Here is a 27,972-nt window from a genome sequence, read left to right as displayed (position 1 = left end):
TTCTTGCTTTTGTTTTTTTTACTCCAGATTTTCTTATAACAGAGCTCTGAACAAATGTAAAATATCATTTTATGATGCAATGAGTATGGTTTCCTATTACACTCAGCTTTTGAATTTGTCTCTTTTTATTGTCATTGTTAGGCCTTTTTTCTCTTTTGTATGATAACAATCAATTTTTAAAAATCAGAATGTCAGCAATTCAAATTTCCCAAGTGTTAATTTTAATGTATCCAAATTTTTTAAAATGTCAGTGTTAAACCCAAAACTTTAAAATGGTTAACTTTCCAATAAATTGGCATATCAGATGCCGCGTATCTTACACTTGAGTGTTATCCAGCCTCCCTTATTTGTATTGTTTAAGCATCATCTTCTAGAACTGCAGCTCATTCTATTGTGCGCAGTCACTGTTCTCATATTAACACGCTGATGAAATGACGGCTAAGGCTTTCACACGCTGGTGCACTGTAGTCGCTGGGGAGTTTCTATATTCCTGTTCCACTATTAGGTTTCAAACCTTCCTGCTGAGTAGCTGTCCTCATGTCACATCAGGTAAGCTTAGTTGTGAATTGAGCTCACAGAGTGGAACTAATCCCAGTGTTCAGCATTAGATAGAGGAGAACAATGTGGTTGAGAACTAAGCCAGGTCTCCCTAAGAGGTAAGATTTTTGAAAACCAAAGATACCTAACCATTTTAAGCCCCTGTACTCTGTCTATTTCCGTCTCTGTATCTGTTTAGCTAACTTTCAGATCTATGTAGTTTTGATAGCTTACAATATATATTGATACATTGGTGCCAATTGGGCACTTCTAAAGCTGGGGTCACCAGTACATGTATAACAGTGACAGCAGTAAATCCACTCAAAGTGAGAAAAAAGGCATTACCATTAACATAGGGGCAAATTTGAGGTGGAATCTGGATTTTCAGTCCCCTGGGCATTGATACTTTATTCTTCGAGAGCCAGATTCTTTTCCGAGCTGAGTATGTGTGACCACCTCTCTGCATCAGAGAGCAAATTATTTGCCCGTAGTGATTTTTGTTGCTCATGTATAAGCAGGGCCAGAATTTTTCTGAGTGGTACCTTTGTGGTCAGGTAGGGTAGTTGCTTAGTAAGGTATATAACCTTAAGAAGTCTCAAATGCATGAAGACTTGTGTTTTTCCCCTGTTTCAGTGGACGAAGTGTGACTAACATGAAATCTTGCGTGCACAGCTCATGTCAGAATTCCATACTTTGTAAGAAAAATAAGTGCCATTAATAGTCATTTTCATTATTTTTTTCCCTATGGGAATTATATTTTTCTTTACTGAGATTTGTAAGACAATGAAAGGCTCCATTTAGAACACTCCCTAGAGACCTCTGACAGTTGCTTAAAAATGTAAGTTAAAAAAAAGAAAAATAAACAAAATTCCTCAGTTCCCCATCCATCACCCCCAATATTCTTTGCCTGAAAAGATGTGCATTGCAGCATGTCCTGAAGGGCAGCAGAGCCAGGCCATTTCCACCCAGTTGAAGTCCCACATTCCAAAGAAAAGGGGTCTTCCCAGAGAATGCTTTTCTGTGGTCCATCTTTAGCACTTCTGCTGATCTCAGTTGTGGCACTATGGCCTGGGGAGAGGTGGTTTCCTCAGTAGGAAGGTCCTAACCATTTAGAGCTTAATAAACTCCATCCAGAAACCCCCAAGCAGCTGGTGCAGATCACATCATTGGTTGGCAAGATACGCCACTTACCAAGCAGGCATTCTTCACTAGATCCAGTTTTCAGCTAAGAACATAAGAACGGCAATATTGGGTCAGACCAAAGGTCCATCTAGCCCAGTCCTGTCTTCTGACAGTGGCCAATGCCAGGTGCTTCAGAGGGAATGAACAGAACAGGTAAGCATCAAATGATCCATCCCCTGTTGCCCATTCCCAGCTTCCGGCAAATAGGTTAACAAACTCAGAGTCTACTAACTTGAGTTCTGCTAACCCTGGGCTTACACTGCAGTATAGACATACCCAAGTAGAATTTATTACATTAAGCTTGTTTGAGAAAATATATGTTTCTATTATATTGTAGAAACCAACCTTGGGTGGTTAATTCATCTCGTATAAGATCACATATTTATTCTGCATAAGCTGCTGGTACTGAAAAAAGGGCCAAAATTTGGCCTGATTTATAGGCCTTAAATTCAAAGCTGCCAACTTAAAAGCTTGTTAGGGTTGTGATTTTTCCCTTTTTCCACTCCCTCTCTGTCAAACCAATTATTACATGTTTGACATACAACTATCTTTAGAATCCAACAGTACTTTACATTTCATAAAAGGGAGGATCCATGAGGTGTAGGAAAATTGGTGAAGGTGCACTACTGGCATGGCTTGAAGTATGAAACCGTTGGGGAAAACAAGACAGAGGAAGCTGTCAAGGTAAAGTTTCATGATGAGGATAAGTAAAGAGGCTGCCAAGACAAGCAGTGGTAAGGTGATCCAAAGGTTAAAGGAAAGGCAAAGGCCAAATAGAAAGTTCTGGCTGAGAAGAATTTAGGAATTTCCTTCAAATGACTACAGAGGAAACATTCTTTGCATCTGTCTATCTGTAAGATTCTCTTCCACGCTCTGTTCCTTATGGACACTGAGCCACTTCTGCTTCTTATCTGTTTCCTTTAGGCATTCCTTTTCTGAGCCTACTTACTTCTCTGAAGTCTGTTGAGCTGTGCAGTAAAACTTCTGGATTAAAATAAAACTCTTCACATTTTATTCTTCACCTGCAACACCATGGGCTTAATTCTGGTCTCACTTAAACCTTTCTGGGTGGAAGGATGGTTTTGTGCTTGCCACTGCGCCTTGGTCTCTGGGTTCAGGTCCCAGCTCTGTCACAGCCAGGCTCTGTGTAACCTTGGTCCAGTCATTTAATCTCTCTTTGCTCAGTTGGTCCATAAAATGGGGATAATCATCTATCCTTTTGCCCACCTCTTGTCTGTTTAGAGATTTCAAGGCCAGAAGGGACCACTGTGATCATCTAGCCCGACCTCCTGTATAACGCAGGTCACAGAACGTTCCCAATATGACTCCTAGAGCAGAACTTTTAGAAAAACAGTCAATCTTGATTTAAAAATTATCAGGGATGGAGAAGCCACCATGACCCCTGGTATGTTGATCGAATGGTTAATTACACACACTGTTAAAAATTTACACCTTATTTACAGTCTGAAGTGGTCTAGTTTCAACTTCCAGCCATTGGATCATGTTAGACCTTTTCCTGCTAGATTGAAGAGTCCATTATTAAATATTTGTTCCCCATGTAAATTAAGGGGTGACTGTAATTATGTCACCCCTTAATCGTCTTTCTGTTAATCTAAATAGATGGAGCTTTTTGATTGTCACTCTAAAGCATACTTTCTAATCTTGTAATAATTTTTGTGGCTGTTCTCTGAACCTTCTCCAACTTATCAACATCCTTGAATTGTGGATACCAAAACTGGACACAGGATTCCAGCAATAGTCAGTCTAGAGGTTTAGATTGTAAACTCAATGGACTTCTTAAGCTTCTGACTGCCACACTGATGACAGGAGATGGATCACTCAATAATTACCCTGCTCTGTTCATTCTCTCTGAAGTGTCTGGCATTGGTCACTGTCAGAAGACAGAATACTGGGCTAGATGGACCATTGGTCTGACCTAATATGGCCGTTCTTATGTTGTGTTCTCTTAATATGCGTCCAGTGCCTAGCACAGTGGTACACTCAACTCACTTGGGGTTTTAGGTGCACTTGGAATAAAAATAATAAATACTACTACTAACAGTTTTCACCGCTATAATGTCACTGGCTTCAATGGAGTTTACCTGGTGTGAGTGAGAAAAGAATCAGTCCAGTGTCGGGAAACCATTTTGGACACCTACGATGATGCACACAACAGTGTTAAAGCATATAAATATTGATTTCTCTTTGATTAGAATGAGATGTTGCCACAGCTTATGCTGCTAACAATATTGAGCTGTACATTTAACCACTTTGAAACAATTCACAATGATATAAAATGTCTGTTCAGCAACAGAGTTCATTAACTTTGCCAACAATGTTCAATTTGTGCCATCTGGTCTACATTCCTCCCCAATCTCATAGGGATAAGCCAGGGGTGAACTTGGCCCAAAGCTCTGACGCAAAGAGTGCTACGTAATGTACTAAATTAATGCACTTGCTTTTCACTTCAGAAGAACTGGATTTGGATCCTAGGTTAAGTCACAGCTTTGGAGGTAACATCTGAGTCCCCACAAAGTCACATTAAAAAAAAAAAATTCACAGCACAACTTTTCAGAGAAGCCAGAATAAGAGAGTTTGTTGGTTGACATGACTGTGGATGGCAGAGCTATTCTAGTCTGTCCTTTATATAGGTTCTTTTACTGCCCTTACCACTATAGTAAGTATCTGAGCATCTTCCACTCGTGCATTGTGTCATGATTAACATGTGTCACATGAGGCTTTTTCTTTTTTTAACCACCTTCTCCTCAGGGAGAAAATAGTGTGTGCAGTGAAGAGTTTTGTTTAGATAGTGTTTGTCTGTTGTTGGTTTTTTGTTTTGTTTTTTAAATGAACACACTGCTCTTTGATTAGAGAAGCCAGGTAGAAGAAGTGGGCCTTGCACTTGGAGCAGAAGGTGGTGAAATTTGTGATGGTCCGTAGTTCCTGGGGATATCATTCCGGGTCTGTGGTGGTGTAGACATTTGCACAGCCTCTGCTTGCATTGTATCTGGCTCAGGCCAATGCCATTTGCCTTTCAATCGGAGCAGCCAAAAAAGAAACAAGAAAGCCTGAATCAGCTCTTTAGGGCAGGGACTGGTTTTTCATTGTTTGCCTACAGGGCGAACCATAATGGGGCCCCAATCTTTGAGTGGAGCCTCTAGCACTACCATAATTTTAAATACAACAAATAAATACTAAGAATCAAGTAACCCCGCTGTATTACTAACTCCTCCCCGCCCCCTCCCAAAAAACCAAACAAAACAGCAACAGTGACAAAGAGCCTCAATTAAGGGAAACGAACTTCCTGAGTTCAGCATCTGACCTCTTAGCACCAAAGTGCCACTTTAAAAATTTATAAATGTGGTCCCTTGAGATCCGTCCTGAAAGGTGGATTGACGAGCTACAGCTTCACATTTCCCCACACTTGTCAGATCAGTCTTCTTGGGTCATTGGCTGTGCGCTCACACAGCAGATCTTGCCAATTTCCTTTCTTTAGTTAATATCAATTGAGGGATTTTGCAAGCCTTTTCCACTGTGTGCAACCCCCAGGAAGTGAAACTGGCAGCACTCAGCACAGGAGGCAGCTACTTTCAAACTGTTGACCTCCCTTTTGTTTCTTACACTGCTCAGAGAGGAGAACAAAGACAGCAGGGAAACTCATACGGTTGCCACAACAACATAGCAATGTGAATTCGGATTGAGCATTGCCTGCAGTACAGGAGTCCGAGGAGACTCACAAAAACTAACACACGCACATTATCCTGGCACTGTGGGGCTCCACTCCTGATCAAGGTCTCTGGGTTCCATAGTAATACAAATAATAAACATCATAGTCTAGTGAATTCCCTCATGTTCTCACTGTTATTGGCAGTTCGTTTAAAGTTCACTTTTTTTTTTCAGAGAATAAAAAGAATAATTAAACAACCCAAAATTCTTGACTTTAATTTATTTTTCACTGGATATGTCTTACAACAGAGTAATGTAATTCTCGCTCTGTGTATAGCTGTCTGTTGAGATCTGCTTATATCTATTTTGCTCTGTAGCTATATCTGTGGTGCCCTATGGGGGTTTGGGAAAGATTGAGCCTGACCCAGCATGAGTGTGCAAAGAGGACAGAAAGCCAGGAAGCCCCTTGCAGTCCACACAGGGTCTGTCTACACTGCAATAAAAAAAACCCTGCAGCACTGAGTCTCTCAGCCTGGGTCAGCTGACTTGGGCGCTGGGGCTATAAAATTGCAGTGTAGACGTTCAGGCTGGGATGTAGGCCAGGCTCTAAGACCTCTCCCCTCGCAGTGTAAACATATCCAGACCAGGAACAATTACATTCCCAGCTTTTAGCGTCTTCAGCAAAGTTGGGGATGAGCAAGGCAAGGCAAAGCTGCTGGGTTGCAGCGGGAAGAGCACCTACTTTAAGAGTGCACCATGGAGCCTCAGCAGGGATGGGGCTCTCCAGGCAGAGTGCCCGGGAGCTCAGACAGGGATGGGACACCTCCACATGGTCTTAAAGGCACTTTACATAGGCCTGAACATGCAGCCCTTACTAATGTGAGTAGTCCCGTTAACTGCAAAAGGGGAAAAGCTGCAGGATGGAGCACCGTAGAATACCCAGTTATGATGTTTATTGATACTATGTTGCCAATAGACTTCTTTTGCTGATACCGTGTGCTAGAACAAGGGGGTTCCTAGGCACTATCACAGTACAAACAACTAATAAAATGTGCCTGTAATTTCTTGAAAATTCCCTCTATTTTTTAGATGAGATGGGAATATTGAAGAGAATATTAAAATGCCAGCATTTTAGGCTGCTGAACTAGCGGGATTATATTAAATAGCTAATTTGGATGGCGTATCAGTGCTTCTCCCTGCAAGAAGGTTGTTTTTCTGTTTCTAAACTGTGACACGATCCTTTGGCTTTGCCACCTTAATCTGTGTCACGCCAATTAGGAAGAAGTGGTATTATCGGATCCAAAACACTAATTAGTATGAGATTTTTTTAAAGGAGTGTTTTCTCTATTGGGAAAGTATACTGAAGATTGCTAAATTGCTAGAGTGCTGACACTCTAGCAAGTAGCCTTATACAAAGAACTAAATAGCTTGGCACATCCCTTGATTGATAGGAGGTAGTGGATGGATCCCCATCTCTGCTGGAGATGTGAACTTGACCCATTGTGGATAAACACTATGCACAGGTCCTGCTAGAAATTCAGCTTTGAGATCTTTGTTAATATTGTAATAATAAGTACAGTAAGAAGTAAACACAGCATCAGACCAGATGTCATTGGTTTATATCCATTTTATCCGACTATTTTTTCTCGGAAAACCCTTCTCTCTGCTATGCACAAAGCATGCATGTTGTCACAGAAGTGCTAAATCCCACTGCTTATTACCATAAAATGTATGAGCTTAGAGGATATGAAAGTGTTCCATCCAAGAGGATATGAAAGTGTTCTACCCAAAGAGAGTTCAAGGCCTTTTGTATAAAGAACACAGATTCAGGCTTTGAGATAATGCCATGTGTTAGAGTTTTGAAAAGAAGGCATTTGTGAGAGTGGCTTTCTTAAACTACTAATTTACCATCCAGATGTCTTTAGGAAGATGGCAGTTATAGGGGAGAAATAAAGACTTTTTGTCTATACAATGTGGGTTCCTTCTTTCTTGGGGAAAATCATGCTAATGAAATTAACACTGTGAGAAAATATGATCCAATCAAATTTGAGAAAGTTATGTTATCGAGATTCCAGGACATGGAGTCTTCTTTTTGAAGAGTATTCTGAAAGAGTATTTGCATGTAACCTCCAGGATCTCAACAATTTGCTTTGATTTTTGTTGCAGTAGAGATTTCAGAGAGAAATAACATCAAATTCTCCTTGGTACATATACCCATCCTAAACCTTTCTTTAAAAATTGGTAACCAACTTTTATACATGCTCACGGGGCCTGATGCTGCCATCATTTAAGTCAATGGTAAAACTTCCACAGATTACAGTTAGAAATGGATTGGACCCACCATGCAGAATAGAAAATAAAAATTACCAGCTCCAAAAATAAATAAACAAATAAATTGAAGTACTAACATACAGACAGTAAAATACTGAGTGAATTCATGGCATACAAACTATGCAGTTGAATTTGCACTTTGCATATATTTATGTATAATGAAACATTACTCTGACATCATCTTATTTAGCAAACTCAATACCAGGTAGTACACAGCTTTTTTAATGAATACTGACACATTGCTTTCTGGTATATATAAAAAGCATGCGCTGGGGAGTCTTTAAAAACACAACACATTGTGCATTAGCCTGTCAAGATTTTCATGTCAACATTACCTTCCTATTTTATAAAATTCAGCAAGTAGGTTGGTAAAACAAAATTATTTCAGCTTTTGCTTTTGGTTTAGTGTGGATTCAAAAAAAACTTGTAAAAAGAATATGTTTGAGGGTTGTCTTTAATTTACAATGTTTTCTGAAAGGTGTAAAATAAACCCACTGCATTTAGCCAGAGATTTTATGCAAGTCGAAAATGTGAAGGTTTGTCTTTCTGTTCTGGCCCCAGGGACTGTCTTTTTCATATTCAAGACTCCTAAAAACACAAGGTGGAGAGAAAGCAAGCAAGAAAAACATACTGTAAAAAGGCACCGAGAAATCCAAACTTAATGAAACTATTTTTTTTTTTGGCATATATGACCAATGCCAATTAGATTGTTGTAATTTTACAGTCTGCCCTAAGGGGAAGCATGTAGCTGTGCTGCCTCCGGAGTATCTCTGGAGTATAACCAATTCCTCCCTGTTACAGGAGTGCGCTGAAGAAATGTAAATAGTTAATAAAAAAAAGTGCCCGTAGGTGGCACTCAAGAATACGTAGCACAGTTCCTGGGTTTTGTATGACCAACCAATAAGACTTGTTATGCACCACACATGGCTTTCTCTGGCTGCTCTTTACATCAGGTCATGTGTGCTTGTGTGTGCACGCACACACGTGCAGAATTACTTCACCTCTTCATATGGAGCAGTTTAATGCCCACTGTGTCCCCACTCAGTGAATGGGGAGAGGATGGAGGGGTGAGTCCCACCTTGGCACTTGTGCACAATGGCAGACTGGTTTCCCTCCCAGAGGTGGAATCCCAATCTGAGCTGGGCTGAGCAGAAGACTAAGTGTGTACGTGTTTAGGGGGCTTACTCCCCTGGGTGGCTGACTACGTGCTCTGGCAATCTATCCGTTAATGAGATAATGCAGTTGTGTGAGTTCACATCAGTACCTAATGGAAATTTACCAGTGAAAAAGCTTGGTCCATTTAGACCCAGTGAATGTCCTGCTGTGGCCAGTGGTGCTATTGGAGTCTGAGGCTTAGATTCAGCAAGGCACTTAACCATGTGCTTTGCTGTAATCACATACTGCTTTATGTCCCAGGAACTTAAAGGGTTGGACTTCTTAAGCACATGATTCAATACGTTGCTGAACCAGATCCATACACCAGCTACAAAGCCCATCATAGCCCAAATGGGACTCTCTCCTTCAATAGTGCCACTGGGAATAGCTCCTGAAAAACAGCTTTCACTGGGGCTACATGAACCAAAGCTTTTCTCCTTATGCGAGAACAAGTATTTCAGGCAGTCCTTAAATCACAAAGGGCCCTGTGATTATGCATTGTAGGAGCCTCATTTACATATAGCATTATCAGTGTGTTTATAATTATATTATTACACTCTAGGAGGGTGTAGGGTCAAATGTATAAGTGTATACTTTGTTCTAAAAGACTTGCTCCCAAATACACTGCTGCCACAGATTAAAATCATCTGATCCAAAACAGTCTGTCAGATTTTTGGTAGCTGTTGAGACTTGTTGGAAACAGTAGGGCCTGTCATTCTCAGATTAAGGAGGGATTTGCAGCGTGATTTTTGGATTGCCTTAAAACAAAGGTTAAATGCTTTGAGAGGAGGAGAGTTTGGTGTGTGTGTTTTTCCAAAACAACAGATGGTTTCAATAAAGTTACCCCTGCAGCTAGGAGGTGGCACTTCTTGAAATTAGCAGAGCCATATCTCATCAGGGTTCTTGTTTCCACCAGCCTGTCTCAGCAAGGCCCAATCCACTGTACAGTATGGGGTGATCAGAAAAGGCACTCCAATATCTGCCCCATTAATTGCCCCCTGCCAGTCTTTGCTCTATTCTAATGTAATGCCCACTGTGCTCAGTATGATAAGATTAATCTACTTTCAAGGGCAACTTTCCCTAATGATCTTCTATCCCCCCAACCCCCCAATTTAAACTACAATGAGTAGTGCCTTTTACAAGATTCCTCCAGCAAAATGTGTTATTTCTTGGAATCATTAAATATAAAACACTCTAATTAAATCTATGTATCAATGTATTAAATTATTGTAGTGCAACTAAATTAATGTGTCTGCTTGTGATAGTACTGCAGTCAATGACACAGTATGCCTTATTTATAAAAGACAATTTTAAAGGGATTATTTTCCAAGGTTAGATTGTTCAAAGTGAATGCCAGGTTTTTTTCCAGTTAAAATATTAGGTTTGTTTCAGAATGCAACAGTATTAATACTGCTACTTCTTATCATTCATATACAGTAGGACTTTACTTATTCAAATCACTTTACATAGATTAACTAATTAGTCATTACAACACCTTTAGTATTATTTTATTTTTATTAGAATATGCTCTCTGTGCCATAGTGTCACTGTTCTATGACCCTAGCTATGACACTCATTGCCCTAACTACACTGACATAAGTGCTACAACTCTCGTGGAGATGGAATTATGATGTCAGTGTAGCAAGCCACTTACTTCGGTGGAAGCAGCATTCTAGTGAAGACACTGACGTAATTAGGGTGACATAAACTGCCTTACATCAACCTAACTCTGTAGTGTAGGTTGTGTAGAATAAGCCTTAGTGATTTTCCTCCCGAGATTTACACCTTCTCTCCTCTCTTCCCTTTTTCACCACAGTGTCCAATGCAGCTCTGGCTCTGATTTGAACTGGAGAGTTTCCACTATTTTATTAAGTTGGAAAAACTTCCACGAGCTAAGTGCAGCTTAAAAAAAAAGTCTCAGAGGACTGGAATCTGGAGTCTGTGTGATGCTGCCCTCAACAGCCTCTGTTTCTTGTGTTCCTGCATTGATGCAATCTGCCAGCTGTGGAAATCAGAGACACAGAGCTGGAGTCCCTGCTGAATCTCCACACGACCCAGGGAATCAGTTACTATGGCGCTGTTATGCCTTTACGTCACCATCAGAATAATTAATAGGAGCAGCATCTCCAGGAGCAACATCATTCTGAATGGCTATAGCCAACTATTCAACAATATAATCATGTCCTCCGAATACCTGACTGACCGGCATAATGTCCATCTAAGTAGAAAAAAGATAGGACTTGGTGTCAAATAATATCAGCCCCAATTTTTACTGAGGCTGCTAGATACCGACAGAACCTGGCAGTTCCCTCTGGCTCTCTAGACCCCAGATTAATTAGACATAGCAGTCCTTATTGTTTGTTCCCTGCTGGCCCTTCATAGTGGAGTCTCCATCACTGGGAATGTTTAAATCAAAACTGGGTGTTGCTCTAAAAGTGGTGCTTTAGTTTCAGGGAAGTCGTAGGGCTTGTGTTGTATAGGAGGTCAGACTAGATGATCCCAATGGTCCCTTCTGCCTTTATAATCTGTTGGTAAGGGGGCTCACCCCCCCAGGTGATGGAACAACTCCACGTGAACCCTCTTGGTGTAGGAAGGGAGAGGAAGGGGCATTGTCAGAGCACGTGGACTCTAGCTATTCTCAGCTGTCCATACATGCTAGACTACTGTTGTAGCCTAACCGTAAGTGAGAGCTGCTCTGAGGTTGCCTGAGAATATAGGAAGCACAAAGGTGACTTTAAGCCCCTTTTCCAACATCCTTCTGCTCCAATCCTTCTTAAAGTGCAAGATCAGAAACCCAGAGCCAACCTACTGTTGCCACACAGAGGCTTTGATTCTAGGTTGCTCTAATCCTGCAGAGGGGGCTAGTGGAAAAGATGGCTTTAAACCACAGTGCCCTGCCAATATTCTCCTCCATTTTGTTTCTCTGGTAACTGGGACAAGGAAGGACTCTTCAAGCATTTCCCTTTACAGTTTCACTTTGTGCGGTTGAGACACAGTCTTGAAATCTATCAGATGTTCTAACAATGAACATTTCCTATACATTCAAATAGTAGATGGACTGGGTACAGGACCATCGAGAACATACCGAGCACTTAGAATTGTGTTTTTCACATCAGCAAAGATTTTCCTCCTCTTAATCATCTGTAGGGCATAATGTGGAGAGTTTCCAGTACAATTCTCTTTAACTTCTAATTCATCCTTGGTGCTTGCAGTAGCAAGATTGTCATTTCTTAATTCTACTGTTTCACATCACCACAGCAATTCTGAGAGCTGGTTAATCAAACATCCTTTCTGGCAAGCATATTTCTGTCTGAAATAGATTCAGTACTTCCTCCAGGAAGAATGATATCCCAGATCTGAGTTAATCAGTTACCAAAGAACTTTCCATCACTTTCTGATGGAATTTGCTCTGGCAGAACAGTCAGTCTTGAATTTTGAATACTTGTGTGGTTTTCAAGGAGACCAGTTCTGCTCAGTAGTCTAACTATCTCATTAAAAACGGCATCTTATCTGGTGATCAGCTCAACCCAAAGCCCTGGATCTGAACAATTTGAAGAAAGAGAGGTTGTTTCAGAATCAGACCATGATCTGAATTTTGCAGCCAGCCCCTATTTCTATGGTGGATGTACCAAATACTGTACTTAATTTGTGGGTGCAGCCAGGTACTGAAAAATTGTAAGTGATCAAACTATGTGTGCAAACAAAGTTCTTTCTCCCCTATGATCAGCATATTCACAAATATATGGAAAAAATATTCTTCTTCTTCCTTTAAAACTCCTCCTCTCCCTTCTTACTCCTTCCTCCACTTGGCATCCTAACCCACTTGGCTTCCTCACAAGAATGAGAGAGAAGTAAATGATCTTAGCCTATGTTTCTTTTGCAGGCAAGACTCCTGGTGAAGTCAGTGGGAGTTCTGAGTGCACAAGGAGGATCAGGCTCTAAGTTTAAATATGATACTTTTATTTAAAAAAAATAAAGTTGTAATCACTTGTAAAATAAAAGGCTTAGAATTAAAGTCACTTCTGAGCCATAACTATATCATCCCTATTTTTGGATTGTGGGACCACTGAATGGTAAATAACACGTTTCCCATAAAATGTTTCCGTCTGGTATGTTTTCTTGCTGAGCTATATGATACTACTGCTATTTAACAAATATTTAAAGCTATGTGTGTGGCAAATTTTTTATCCACCAAAAACATCATAGAGGTGAGCTGTTGCAAGAAGAAATGTTTCCTCTGTAAAGTATCAGATTAAATGATATATCTATATTAAAAACACTCTCCATTGCATTCCTTCATTTTGTACACTAATCCAGACAAGCCAGAGTCTCCACACCAAACGAAATGACACACTGAGGACATAATGCAGGTGATATCTGCAGTCAGAGAAGGACAAATATATGAGGATGTCATTTGCTAAAAGGTAAGAGTTGTAGCTATTCTCCCTTCACTTTCATTTTATATAGCTCTGGTCAATTTCACAGCCTTTACTAGTACGGAATGGGGAAATTGGAAAACTGCAGAATCGATTTGCAGGAATGAAGTTCTATTTTCTTTTACACCTCTTTCATCAGAGTCACTATCATTCCTGTGTTGCGTGGTATGATTATCGACAGCAGCCTGGGCACTGCTGATAATTGCTAACAGAGGGTAAAGCCATTCCCAGCAAGAGAAAGTAGAACCATGTAAGCAGCAGTCATGACATAGAACAGTAGGGTGACCAGACAGCAAGTGTGAAAAATCGGGATGGAGGTGGGGGGTAATAGAAGCCTATATAAGAAAAAGACCCAAAAATCAGGACTGTTCCTATAAAATTGGGACATCTGGTCACCCTATAGAACAGTACTATTTTTACCTTCAATGTATGCTTCTACAGGACATCAGTAATGCACTTGTTTACCTTTAAATCTCAGAAATAGTTAAAGACTTTATTTTCTAAGATATTAATTTAAATTAATGGTGCCTTTCTTTGCTTGTCTTGTGTATACCAAAAAATAAATACATAAAAAAAATGAAAATTACAAAGCATTACACTTCTCTGCTTACCATAGAATTGCAGATCTTGTTAAATCAAGGAAAGAGAAAAAACTATCAGCATCCTAAATGATTTTAGAATTTAGTGGCTTCTCCTTCCATTTACCCTGCTGTTCACAAAAGGAAAACAGTTCTGTACCTTCCTTCTGATAACCATTCAAGTCACAAAAGTGAAACTTGGTTCATTGTTGTTTTCTCCAACTGGGCTATCATTTGGTCATTGCAAATAACTCCAAACAAAACCAGGAGCCTCCAACCACTAATCTCTATTCTGAAAAGGAGATTGTGCTTTGTACTGTTCTAGGTCATTGACAACAAAACAGTTTTTTTAAATTAGTTCAGTTGCTTCTTTACTCGTTACTACCATAGCACCTAGGAACTCTAGTCATGGACCAAGATCCCTTTGTGCTAGGGACTATATAAACATAGAAAAGCTGTTCCCTGCCCCAAAGCACTTACAATCTAATTAAACCTTTTTAGCTGTTTTTTTACTGAAAAATCAACATAATGGAATGAAGTCCTTACCAATTGTATTATCCAATTAGTATTATACCACTGACCATATCCCCTATAAATAGTGTTGGGAATATTGCCATTGTTTCTATTTCTGTTTCATGCTCCTTGTGGTCTTCTCCAGTAAATGTAGCAATTTTTGCAGGGCTAAATAACTTGGAAACAAACTTTCTTATTAAAACTAATCCCTCCAAGGTCCCAAGTCTGGAACTGCAACCACATGCAGGAGGATTGTGCCTTTGCGAAGCCCCACTGAAGTCAGCCAGTCTCTGGGTGGGCACAGATATCTGGACCAGAGCCCAATCCTGCTTTGTCATTTGGCCACAATCTTGCAAACACTTGGGCATATGCTTAACTTTACTACTGTGAGTAGTCTTGTCAAAAAGCACAAAAAATCACAAGCTGGCAAGTGGAGGTTTTCCCCCTTAGTGAGTCTGTAAATGTGGAGTCTGTCCTAAGTCATTTACTCTCCCACAGCCTCTGTTTTCTGCACAGGGGAAAGGAGCTGGGGGGCTATGGAGCGAATTGGAGGAGGAGGAGGAGGAGGAGGAGGTGTGGAAGGGTATGTGGTGCAGTCATGGCTTGTCTATAGGGGAAATCGCTCAGAATGGCAGCTAAGCTGGGCCCAGGAGCCGGGGCGGGAGAAGCGTGCTGGGGCGGGGAGTTGGCGTGGGACAAGTGCCCCCGTCCCAGTAGCTGGTGCAGGGCAAGCGCCCTGGGGCAGGAAGTTGGTGTGGCACAGCTGCCATGCGTTTGGATCCCCTTCCAGTCACTTCCCCGTGCACAGGCACCCTCAGAGTGACGGTTGCCAACCCTCCAGGAGTGGCCGGGAGTCTCCAGGAAGGAGAGCTTAATTTTGAAGGGGAGATTATGTCATGTGAGGAAATCTCCAGGAATACGTCCCACCCCCGTTGGCAACCCTCCTAGCCCTCATCATGTGCCCAGGCCAGGCGAGGGGGATCCGGTGGTCCTGCGAGCCCCCTCAAGGCTCCGGGGCCAGCTGCCCCCGGGGTCAGGAACGCTGGGCGGGATACAGGGGCTCGGGCCCAGCCCCCGCGCCTCAGCCACCCGCTGCGAACTACAATTCCCAGCGGTACCCCCGCGGCGGGCCTCAGGAACTACGGATCCCAGCATGCACCGCGCGCGAAAGGCCCAACCCACCCGTCCCGGCGCGTGGGGAGGGGGGGAAAAGACTACATTGCCCGGCATGCACTGCGCGCCCCGGCCAATCAGCGCGTTGTAACTTGGCTGGTGGGGGGGAGGCTGGTTGGCTGGCGAGGCAGTATCCGCACCCCGGAGAGGAGCAGGGCAAGCGGCCCCGGCCGTGACATTTCCTTCGCTCGCAGCCCGGACCCCGAGAATGGCAGCGCTGGGAGGTCGGTGCGGCCGGGCCGGCGGAGGGGTGCCTGGGGGAGGGGCAGAGCTGGGGCTGCCTGGGCAGAACTGGGGAGGTGTCTGAGGGGGCAGAGCTGGGGCTGTCTGGGGGGCAGAACTGGGGTGCCTGAGGGGGCAGAGCTGGGGTGCCTGAGGGAGGGCAGAGCTGGGGGGCAGAGCTGGGGTGCCTGAGGGGAGGTGTCTGAGGGGGCAGAGTTGGGGGCAGAGCTGGGGGTGCCTGAGGGGAGGGTGTCTGAGGGGGGCAGAGCTGGGGGTGTCTGAGGGGGGCAGAGCTCGGGGTGCCTGGGGGGAGGGTGTCTGAGGGGGGCAGAGCTGGGGGTGCCTGGGCGGGGGAAGGGTGTCTGAAGGCAGAGTGAGGGGGAAGAGAATTGTGGCTGGGGTGCTTGGGGAGTAGTATGTGGGGGAGAGTGTCTGGTTGGGCGTGCAGATTTGGGGGTCTAACTGAGGGGAGAGTGAGGCAGAAGGAGTAATGTGGGGGGTCCGAGTTTGTGGGGTGCTACCTGAGGGGAATATATGTTGGGGAGAACAGAGTGAGGATGGGAGCAGAGGTGAGCAGTCGTGGAACTGATTGAAAAGGGAGATGAGGGAGAGAGCTGGTGGGAGGAGTTTCCAGGTCAGTGGTGTCAAATCCTGCAAATAAAGAAGCTGGGATGCAGGGGTGGGAAGCTATATGTTACCAACTCCATTTGTATCGGGAGCTCCTTTGGTTTTGCATGTTGGTTAGGCGACTGGCAGGTGGGAGAGTTGTTTTGGACCTGTCCAGTGTTGGGTATGCGGGAATTTTCATTCCAGTCTCACACCTACAGAAGGAAGTGTATGTTTCCTGCAGCTCTCGAGTTTGTGCTGTATCTCGAGGCATGAGGAAGGGTTGGAGTTGAACTAAGGCCTGGTGTTCACTGGGGGCAGGGGGGGGGAGAGAAGGAGGGTGGATGGATCTAAGTTACGCAACTTCAGCTACGTGAATAATGAAGCTGAAAAGTTGATGTACTTCGATCTACTCACCACAGTGTCTTCACTGCGGTGAGTCGACTGCAGCCGCTCCCCTGTCGACTCTGCCTGTGCCTCTCGCACAGGAATCGATGGGAGTACCGGAATCGATGGGAGCGCGCTCGATGGGCAATTTTTTGAGTCTAGACTAGACATGATAAATCAACGCCTGCTGGATCAATCGCTGCCCGCTGATCTGGCGGGTAGCATAGACATACCCTTAGAAAAGTGTTACTATTTTTTACTGAGTAGCATCACTGACTGTTCTCAATACTAAACAAGGACAGGTGACTCACCTGTACTGAGGAACATGCACTCTAGTTTAGAATATCAGAGTTGTCATGTCTTACTCGGTGCTGTGGAGAGACTTTTACTGAATACTCATTTTAAGGGAAGTGCTTAAAGTTCTTTCTGGAAAAAGGAGTGTTTTTTGAGAATTGCTCTGAGAGTGATTCAATGAGATATTGAAAATCTTAGGCCCCAAGCCTGCCAGCAGATTCTTGTGCACATCAGAGCCCTATTGATTTTACTGGGACTTGGGCGAGCAAGGTTGTGTCTGACTTTTGAATAGGGAAATATTGCAGCACACTAGCACAAGACAGGATTTAAATCTCCCATCCATCATGTCTTTTTAAAATGTGTTTAGCCCTGAATGCATTATGACCATTTTCTGTGCAGTCAGCAGCATTATCCGACTTGCAGTTTTCAACACTTCATTTTTCCTGTTGAGCTTTCCTTTGTTGTTGTTGAACAGAAGACTTGTTTCCCTTACGAAACAGGTTGTTGCGCTGGAAACATTGCTCAATTTTCATTTTTGGCTTTACCTTATTAGGAATCATCAGATATTTTCAGAAATGTACAGTTTTTCATTTCTTTTCACAATAGATGTCGAGTCCTTTCACATTTGATTAATAATTTCAAGTGCTAACCAAATAATTTTTGTAAAATACATACATATTTATATACAATGTTATTTAATATTCATGGCTGTGCGTACTTGCTATTGAAAATGTAAACTGTACATTAGTTCTGTAATCTTGCCAGTTATTTGGAAAAGTCAGTAGCTAATGTTTATTTCCCATTTCATTGTTAAGCACGTACATAAGTGTTTGGAGAATCGGGACCTGAGTCACTGACTTGTTTCATTCTTTTGTAAAAATGGGATAAAAAATACTTCATATAGATCAACAAGGATTGGGATAACTGGGTGAAAGGTTATATATTATATAAGTGCAAAATATTTACCATGTGACTCTTTCATCTTAAAGTTGATAGGTGTAATTTGCAGATTTATCCACATAGGAGATTGTGGAATTTAGAGAAATGAGGAATCTCAAATTAATAGTCATTCTTAATGCTGATATATGGTGTATTTGTGTTAATATGGATATAGTCTTGATAGTGTGCTCTGTTGCTTTTTCTTTATTGCAATACCAGTAAGACTATTTTGGTTTTTTTTTAAATAGAACTAAGTAAGTTTTCACAAACACTGAATGGAATTCCTTCTTCAAACACAGTCAGCAGTGGAATGGATCCCTTTCATGCTTGCGGTATTCTCCAACAACTTAAAACAATGTATGATGAAAGACAGCTGACAGATATTGTAGTGGAAGTTGATCATGGGAAGACATTTTCCTGTCATAGGAATGTTCTTGCTGCAATCAGTCCTTATTTCAGGTATAGTATGTAGGTCCCTGCACTAGTATTTACCAAGTGCAAAATCACTTCTGTAACTTATTAAATAATATTTTAATTATTGATAGCAATTATTAAACTTATACCCATCTGCAGCTGTATTCTGTGTAACTTCTCCTAGTGATGACATTTCAGATTTAATAAACATCTCTCTTTTTTTAATGATCTCTTCCAATTTGCTTTTAAAATGAATGAAAAGGCAGCACCTGTATTTTTAAGGAAACTTACTTTGGAAATGATTTCATCTTCACGTTGTCTTTTTTTAAAAAAAAAAAAACCCTCTTCTGTGTGGGAGATCCATTCCATGTTTATCATCATATCATTCAAAATTTATTTTTCTTTCCTTCTTAACATCATTCAGACATTTTAGCATACTGACATGCAGTGCATTACAACTTATGATCCTGGGTTGAGTGTGCAGACTGGAAATTTGAGAGAACCTATTTATATATGTAAATTGAGCAAACTTGATATGGAATTAATGAGACACAAACATGAAACTCCAGACTGTCATTTCTGAGTCACTTGTAAGAGTACAAGTGCACTTTATATTTAGGTAACTGACCGTGACAGCATTATATGAATGATGATCAGATATGTGCTGTTAGTAGGGTTGTCAAGCAATTTAAAAAATTGATTGCGATGAATCACGCTGTTAAACAATAATAGAATACCATTTATATCAATATTTTTGGATGTTTTCCACATTTTCAAATATATTGATTTCAATTTCCACATAGAATACAAAGTGTACAGTGCTCACTTTATAATTATTTTTTATTATAAATATTTGAACTGTAAAAATAAAAAATATTTTTCAATTAACTTAATACAAGTACTGTAGTGCAATCTTTCTTTTTATCATGAAAGTTGAACTTACAAATGTAGAGTTATGTACAAAAAATAACTGCAGTTAAAAAAAAAACATGTAAAACTTTAGAGCCTACAAGTCCACTCAGTCCTATTTCTTGTTCAGCCAATCACTCAGGCAAAAAGTTTGTTTACATTTGCAGGAGATAATGCTTCCCACTTCTTTTTTACAATGTCACCTGAAACTGATAACAGGCGTTCACATGGCACTGTTGTAGCCAGCGTCACAAGATATTTACATGCCAGATGCCTTAAAGATTCATATGTCCCTTCATGCTTCAACCACCATTCCAGAGGACATGAGTCCATGCTGATGGGTTCTGCTCGATAACGATCCCACGCTGTGCAGACCAACACATGTTCATGTGCTGAGGCAGATACCACCAGCAGAAGATTGATTTTCTTTTTTGGTAGTTCGGATTCTGTAGTTTCTGCATCAGAGTGTTGCTCTTTTAAGATTTCTGAAAGCTTGCTCCACACCCCGTCGTGCTCAGATTTTGGAAGACACTTCAGTTTCTTAAACTGTGGGCCTAGTGCTGTAGCTGTCTTTAGAACTCTCACGTTGGTACCTTCTTTGCATTTTGTCAAATCTGCAGTGAAAGTGTTCTTAAAACAAACATGCGCTGGGTCATCATCTGAGACTGCTATAACGTGAAAAGTATGGGAGAATGCAAGTAAAACACAGAGCAGGAAACATACAATTCTCCCCCAAGGAGTTCAGTCACAAATGTAATTAATGTATTTTTTTAACGAGCATCATCAGCATGGAAGCACGTCCTCTGGAATGGTTGTCGAAGTACGAAAAGGCATACAAATGTTTAGCATATTTGGCATGTAGCTGGCTACAAAAGTGCCATGTGAACATCTGTTCTCACTTTCAGGTGACATTGTAAATAAGAAGTGGGCAGCATTATCTCCCGAAAATATAAACAAACTTGTTTCTCTTAGTGATTGGCTGAACAAGAAGTAGGACCGAGTGGACTTATAGGCTCTAATGCTTTACATTGTTTTGTTTTTGAGTGCAGTCATGTAACAAAAAAATCTACATTTTGTAAGTTGTGCTTTCACGATAATGAGATCGCTCTACAGTACTTGTATGAGGTGAATTGAAAAATACTATGTATCATTTTACAGCGTAAATATTTGTAATAAAAATAATATTAAGTGAGCACAATACACTTTGTATTCTTTGTTGTAATTGAAATCAATATATTTGAAAATGTAGAAAAACATCCCAAATATTTAATCAATTTCAATTAGTATTCCATTGTTTAACAGTGCGATTAAAACTGCGATTAATTGCGATACCTTTTTTTTAGTTAATCACGTGAGTTAACTGCAATTAATCGACAGCCCTAGCTGTTAGAATGGCATGCACGTTATGATAAACTATATTACAGTTATCTTTAAACCTGTAGATAGAAGGTAATTGAAAATAAACTGCTAAATATTTTTCTTTTGTAGATCTATGTTCACTAGCGGCCTTACAGAGAGTACCCAGAAAGAAGTTCGTATAGTTGGTGTTGAAGCAGAGTCAATGCATTTAGTATTGAACTATGCATATACCTCCAGAGTAATGCTGACAGAGGCCAATGTCCAAGCTTTGTTCACTGCAGCTAGTATCTTCCAGATCCCTTCCATACAGGACCAGTGTGCTAAATATATGATCAGTCATTTGGACCCACAAAACTCTATTGGGGTGTTTATCTTTGCTGATCACTATGGTCATCAGGAACTCAAAGACAGATCACAAGACTACATTCGTAAAAAGTTTCTGAGTGTCACCAAAGAACAAGAGTTTCTCCAGTTGAGAAAAGACCAACTCATAAGTATACTGGACAGTGATGACTTAAACGTAGACAAAGAAGAGCATGTTTACGACAGCGTTATAAGATGGTTTGAACATGAACAAAATAAAAGAGAAGTGCACCTTCCAGACATATTTGCCAAATGCATCCGAATGCCTCTGTTGGAAGAAACATTTTTAGAGAGAATCCCTCCCATGTTTGCAAAGGCTATAGCCAAAAGCTGTGTACAGAAGGGACAACCTAGTGCCAATGGGTATACACAACGGCTTGGAATGACTGCTTCTGAAATGATCATATGCTTTGATGCTGCCCACAAACACTCAGGAAAGAAGCAAACAGTGCCTTGTTTAGATTCAGTCACAGGGAGAGTGTTTAAACTATGCAAACCACCAAATGATTTGAGGGAAGTTGGAATTCTTGTATCACCTGATAATGATATTTACATTGCAGGAGGCTACAGGCCAAGCAGCAGTGAGGTCTCCATAGACCACAGAGCAGAGAGTGACTTTTGGATGTATGATCACTCTGGCAATAGATGGCTACCTAAAGCTCCTTTGCTACGAGCCAGAATAGGCTGCAAACTGGTTCACTGCTGTGGTAAACTGTATGCAATAGGTGGTCGTGTTTATGAAGGAGATGGCCGAAATTCACTAAAATCTGTGGAGTGTTACGACAGCAGAGAGAACTGTTGGACAGCTGTCTGTCCAATGCCTGTAGCAATGGAATTTCATAGTGCTGTGGAATATAAAGAGAACATCTATGTTTTACAGGGTAAGGTGCTTTAACTGTGTAAGCAATTTTGTTTTATCAGTAGGGAAGGGAGTTGTCTCGTTCCAGTGCTTCTACTCCTTTGAACTTCCTAAATTGGTCACTTCCTGCAGATTTTAAGAGTGCCAGAGGAGTAGGGAACCGAGAAAATGGGGGTGTGGGAGAACAGAGGGCAGATTGGAGGGGCAGTGGAGAATGGAAACATGACATTGCTGCTCAAAGTGGGGCAGCAGTTCCACCTCTTGTATACTTTAAGAGGCTAATTGTGAGGGGGAACTTACCCTCCTTTTTGCCTCCACACCCTATGTAATCTGTAGGCTCACTGGGGGCTTTTACAACCTCTCCCCACTTCCTGAGAGGCTTAGTAAGCTCAGTACAGCTGGTCAGAAAACTTTCATCCATGGCAGAAAAAAATCCAGTTCTTGATCACCTCTGACAATGGGCCTCCTATTTTAGCACAAGGTTATACAAGGTGAAGGAGAATTGGAGTAGATTAAATAGACTTCATGAAATTGTGATTGTTTACAAACACTAGGGATGTGTTGTCTAAAATGGAGTCTACAAGTAAGCCCAAGGAGCAAGAGATTTTACAGTGAAGGGGAAATGCTGAAGAACTTGACTGAGTTTACCAGTAGGATACGCAGCGGTCTGTTCTGAGATCCTGAATTCATTATAGTGATGTCAACTACTGTGCCATAATTAAAGGCCTCAGTTATTTTGTTATTAAACCATTACCAATGGAATTATATTATTCTGCTGTAAGAATATATGCAGACCTAATTGTAACATACTTCATAGAAATGTAGGACTGGCAGGGACCTTAATAGGTCATTTAGTCCAGTCCCCTGCATTGAGGCAGGATTAAGTATTATGTTGACCATCCCTGATAAGTGTTTGTAGAAATTCCCTCATTGGAGGTTTTTAAGAACAGGTTAGACAATCTTCCTAGGAAATTTGTTCCAGTGCTTAGCTACCCTTACAGTTAGGAAGTGTTTTTCTAATGTCTAACCTAAATCTCCTTTGCTGCAATTTAAGCCCATTACTTCTTGTCCTCTCCTCAGTGATTAAGGAGAACACTTTCTCACTTTCCTCTTTTATAACAACCTTTTACGTACTTGAAGACTGTTATGTCCCTGCTCTGACTTCTCTTCTCCAGACTAAACAAACCCAGTTTTTTCAATCTTTCCTTGGTCATATTTTCTAGACCTTTTAATCATTTTTGCTGCTCTCCTCTGGACTTTCTCCAATTTGTCCACAGCTTTGCTGAAGTGTGGTGCCCAGAACTGGACACAGCCAAGAACTGGCTTTGTAGAATTCGAGATGATTATTTGACTGGGAGGCCCAAGATCTGCAGAGAAATCCCACACCATCTCTAAGCACCTGTAGAGGCTAAGGGCTCAATATGTCAGTCCTGGGCCTTATGTTGGCTACTTTTCCTGACAGGCTCCCCTCTCTGTTCTTGCCAGTCTTTGTGAAGGGCAAACCACAAAACATGCTGACAGCTCAGCATTACTTCCAGAGGGAGAAGAAACCAATGTAGGTTTGCAAGGAGGCAATATTGCAAATCAGTGCCATGATTCCCTCCCAGCTGCACACCACAGCTGCACTGAGTGGGACTGATAGGATTCCGTGGGATCTGTAGAGAGTTCTGCAGAGTGGTTGCTTTCTCTTTTTTATTGCTTTTGGACTGAGCAGAGAGAGCCAAATTTTGTTAGCGAAAAGCATGCGGCAGTATGTCAGTCTGGAGTTTCAGCTAGAATTCTGACTTTACCATCTTTTTATTTGGGTTTAAATCAAATGACCCTTAGGGTGTGTCTTATTGAAAGGGAGTGCTGGGGTAGATTTGGTGCAATGCATAGAATGTTCATCTGTTAATGTTTTATTTCAGCCTGCTGCTTAAAAATGTACACTCATCTTATTAAAGGCTTGTTACAGCAAGTATGTCACCTTTAACTATTTTTCTGAAATAACTGATTGATAGTCAATGTACAGAATTTTTTTAGTGAAATATGTGAGTAACTTCCTAGTGGAAACTTCCGAATAAGAGTGTTATTGCTCACATCTTACAGGATGCACGAGAATGCACCTATGCAACTTTTGCTGTTGGATGGTTCTGTGGGTTAACTTGATGCTTACACAAATAAAGAAGCTAATCCATTGTGCTACCTCAGCCCCCTATTACACTTGTGGTATTTTTTGTTTTTGTCTCTGTAGGAGAATTTTTCCTCTGCTATGATCCACAGAAAGATTACTGGGGTTTTTTAACCCCAATGACTGTGCCTAGAATCCAAGGCTTGGCAGCTGTATACAATGACTCCATCTACTACATCGCTGGAATCTGTGGAAATCATCAGCGTATGTTTACCGTAGAGGCCTATGACATCGAGCTAAATAAGTGGACTAGAAAAAAGGACTTCCCATGCGATCAGTCCATTAATCCGTATATTAAACTGGTACTCTTCAAAAACAAACTCCATTTGTTTGTCAGAGCCACTCAAGTCACTGTTGAAGAACATGTTTTCAGAACCAGCAGGAAGAATTCACTCTATCAGTATGATGAGGTTACTGACCAATGGCAAAAGGTGTATGAGACTCCAGATAGGCTTTGGGATTTAGGCCGGCATTTTGAATGTGCTGTTGCTAAGTTGTATCCGCAGTGTCTTCAGAAAGTTATTTAATTTTATTCGGTAACAAGCCTTAGTGATTTCAGTGGTATCTGATGTTAGAGAAAACATGTCTTAAAAGAAAACAAAGAAATTGTCAGTATTTAATGTAAGCTGAAAGAGAGAGTTTTTTGTACATGAGGATGGGTGCTCTTTAAAGGTTGCAGGCTGGGGAGGGAATTACTGGTTCATTTTAAAATTGCTGATATTTTCCAGGGGAGCAAGAAGGAGGTTACAAGTGCAATTATCAGCATTTTTTTCTGGTAAACACTTAATCATGTCATTCTTGAGGGGTGTTTTTTCATAAAAGTAAACTAAGCATAGAAGAGCCAGGATAACTATGCACTACAATGAAAGAAAATTAGCATTAATAGCTAAGGACATCCAAGCTAGTTTGAAGTGACTTTTTTTTTTTTTTTTAATACGGGTAAAATCCTGAGGCAATATCACTTGGTCTTTATTTTAGATCAACTGAAAATACATAGAGGAATGCTAGCTCCAGATTCTCTTTTTTTGTACTGTTTTGAAGTCTACTAAAATGTTCGTAATGTTGTTTGTGCACTACCTTAGTTTGGGAGAAATATTGAAGTTGGAAGCAGAATATGAAGTATATTTGTCTGAAACAGAAAAGGTCCGCTATCATTTTCTATCTGTGGGCTTTGTTAAAATCAAGCTAACAGTATAAATAGCTATTTTCTGCCAATTAAATGTAGTGCTCGAAAAGCAGTTTTGACTGCTTAAAAACATTTTCCATCCCATAAAGGGCTTAAACCCAAAAGTTGATGGTGCTAGTACATTTTAATACTTGTATGTCTGAAATGAATGCCAACCCTACACCACTATTTAAAACAGCCTGCTATTATTAATGGAGTCTCTTCTTAGGACCCTATCCTGCCATTGTGGAGTTGGTTTTTTTAACATATTTTTACTGCAGTGCGAGTTCCTGCACAGAATGATGACAGGATATGGCCTTAGTGGCTATTAATTTTGTGGAGAGCTCATGCTGCTTCTCATAAAGTGTTTGCATGTGCTCAAGTAATACTGAAAAATGTGGCTTAACTTGATTATTCTCCTTTTTCCAAACCCCCACATTACCTTTCACTATTCTGTTCTGACCTATAATGTGAAAAATTTTGCACTACTGAGCTGTCTTCATGATTTGATTTATTAAAACACAGTTGTCCACAGAAATCCTTGGTTTAAAGAATTTTAAATGCAGGTGTAGAATAAGGATTCAATATATTATAACACTTTCTCTGTGGATTGAACATCTAACTTATTTTTCTAATGACAAAGTAGGCTTAAAGTTTAGCTTCTTCTTCAATCGTTAAAACTGGATGTAAAAGGGAAAAGTTTAATCCTAGAGCTCATATCAGCTCTACTGTGCCAGGTGTGTAATTTGTTGCAAATCTTGTTCTCTCCAGAGTGAGGCATGTTGTATCTTCCTATATATTTAACTGATTAACTTCTCAAATTGAGGTAAAGGAAAGCTGATTTATTTTAAATTGATAATGGTAAGCATTGTAGCAAAGGATGGCCATTATCTGGATTAACAGCTGTTTCCATAAACCAAATGTTTCACTCAGTAATAGTTTAACAACCTGGCATAGCTGTTGAGAGATTTTGGATAACATTGACTCAATGTATGGCCTTGTTGTCACAAAGTAGGATTTCTTTTTTAAAGAAACAAACTCACTTGGTTTTGTTTTTTAAATCTTGCACAAAATACCAAAAAACGAACTGTGAAAACTAAAAGGGAAAAAAAAAAAGCCTCTTTGCATTTACATACCTCATTGTTCAGAGATTGACCAGACTGCTTCTTTTAGATGTGGGTGCTAGAACATCCCTGAAACTGTTTAAGATCGAGAGCATATGCATAGTTGCTAAGATTGCATTTTTAAACAATGTTAAGGTATATGGTTTCTCTTTTTGTTTAGTTCCTTCAAGATACTATTGTCATCCACAGCCAACAATAAGAATTTTTCTTATAAGGCTATTTCCATGGCTTTTTTTTTTTTTTTTACATTTTCCATAGTCCTTGGCTAGCTCTATTTGTGCTATTGTAGGACTCTAGCTGCAAACTTTCTGAAGCACCCTCCCTTACAGTATTGCATTAGTGTGTAAAACTTTTTTCTTCCAAAAAGTGTTATGTAACTTTTTGTTGTTTTTTAAAAGCTTTGTTGACTATTTACAAGATTTCTTGCTGCTTTTTGACAATCTTCTATATTTATTTAGTAGAACAAATTTCAATATATTACTTGAAAATATTAAATAGAATTTTGAGTTAACAATTGACTGGTCATGTAATGTATAGAAGTACAATATGCTGTGGTTAATTCTGCAGTAGGTTTGTTAATTTTGTTTATCTGCACTAAAGTACGAAGATCTCCATTTTCTTTAACCATTCAAAATAAGATTGTGATCCAAGACTGTAATGTGCTTAAAAGCTAAATCCTGGAACTTGCATAGGAGTAGAAAATACTGAATCTTATGCATGAATAATTTGTTTAAACAGAAATATAGCTGAGACATTTTGCCACTTCTTAAATGCTTTTAAATTCTTTAAAAGTCCGATAACTGGTAAAGTCTTGCTGTAGCATCAGACTAAACTTGCACAGTTTGAGAACAATTGATTAAAACCGCACCAAAGGTACTCGTACTTTACATGTGGCTCGCTGCATCCTCTCTCTGCCCATTTATAATTTCTTCTGTCTTGTTCAGACTGCCCTTATTAAATTGACACTTACTCTTATGCTGATACTTTAAATTTAAACATTGCCCCCTCCCAATCTTATCAAAATACAAAATAATTTGTATTCTCCATTTTCTTCTAAATTTTGATGTTGATTAAATCACTAAAACTGATCTTGGTGCATCAGACGTGTAGTGAGTGTGATCTGCAAGAAATTGAAGAGCTCCCTGTTGCTGTTTAGAAATGGCATCCAATGTTCAGTGCTCAGGTATGTTAGTAAGAAGTACTGTAGTTCTATGAGGGCAAATGTGTGGATTTTTAAACATTTTGCCATAATTGCACAATTTTTGCATTTTTACTTAATGTCATGTTACGTTTCTTATAATAAAATAAACCTATTGTTGAAATACAATGGACTTCAACAGTTTTTAATGATAAATGTCTTTAAAATGAAGTTGGTAGAGTGAGCAAGTAGAAATTCATCCATGTGCTCTCTTCCCAGCTCTGCAGTTCTACATCCCAAATACTTGCCATCCCTGCACTTTGAGGCATCCTGTGGTGAGGGAAGCTGCTGGGGCCTCCGATATATCTCTGCTCTCTACACATGTAGGAATGTAGAGCAGCCAGTTACCACATTTGCCAATGCAGGCAGGATCAGCTTGAAGGTCTCCCCTC

The 27,972-nt window shown here is 40.6% G+C and overlaps 1 protein-coding gene across 4 annotated transcripts in view; it reads left to right on the top strand.

The window, feature by feature from the left end:
• The window catches only part of KBTBD8 (kelch repeat and BTB domain containing 8), a 50,888-nt gene extending 23,182 nt beyond the window's left edge, over positions 1–27,706 (top strand). The window contains exons 1-5 of one of the 4 annotated variants that reach the window (XM_039482542.1): positions 428–549; positions 13,189–13,295; positions 18,268–18,478; positions 20,831–21,945; positions 24,157–27,706. In XM_039482542.1, coding sequence (XP_039338476.1) covers positions 18,330–18,478; positions 20,831–21,945; positions 24,157–24,620 — 1,728 coding nt within the window. In that variant the 5' untranslated portion in view covers positions 428–549; positions 13,189–13,295; positions 18,268–18,329 and the 3' untranslated portion in view covers positions 24,621–27,706. Of the gene's footprint in view, positions 1–427; positions 550–13,188; positions 13,296–15,675; positions 15,796–18,267; positions 18,479–20,830; positions 21,946–24,156 lie in introns of those variants that run through there. The other 3 variants (XM_039482543.1, XM_039482541.1, XM_039482540.1) reach the window with 3 other exon arrangements.
• Positions 27,707–27,972: the final 266 nt, after the last annotated feature.

This window comes from Mauremys reevesii, linkage group 7 (genome assembly GCF_016161935.1).
Source record: "Mauremys reevesii isolate NIE-2019 linkage group 7, ASM1616193v1, whole genome shotgun sequence".
Taxonomy (NCBI): domain Eukaryota; kingdom Metazoa; phylum Chordata; order Testudines; family Geoemydidae; genus Mauremys; species Mauremys reevesii.
Note: the sequence above shows the minus strand (reverse complement) of the source record. Positions and strands in the feature narration are given on the sequence as shown.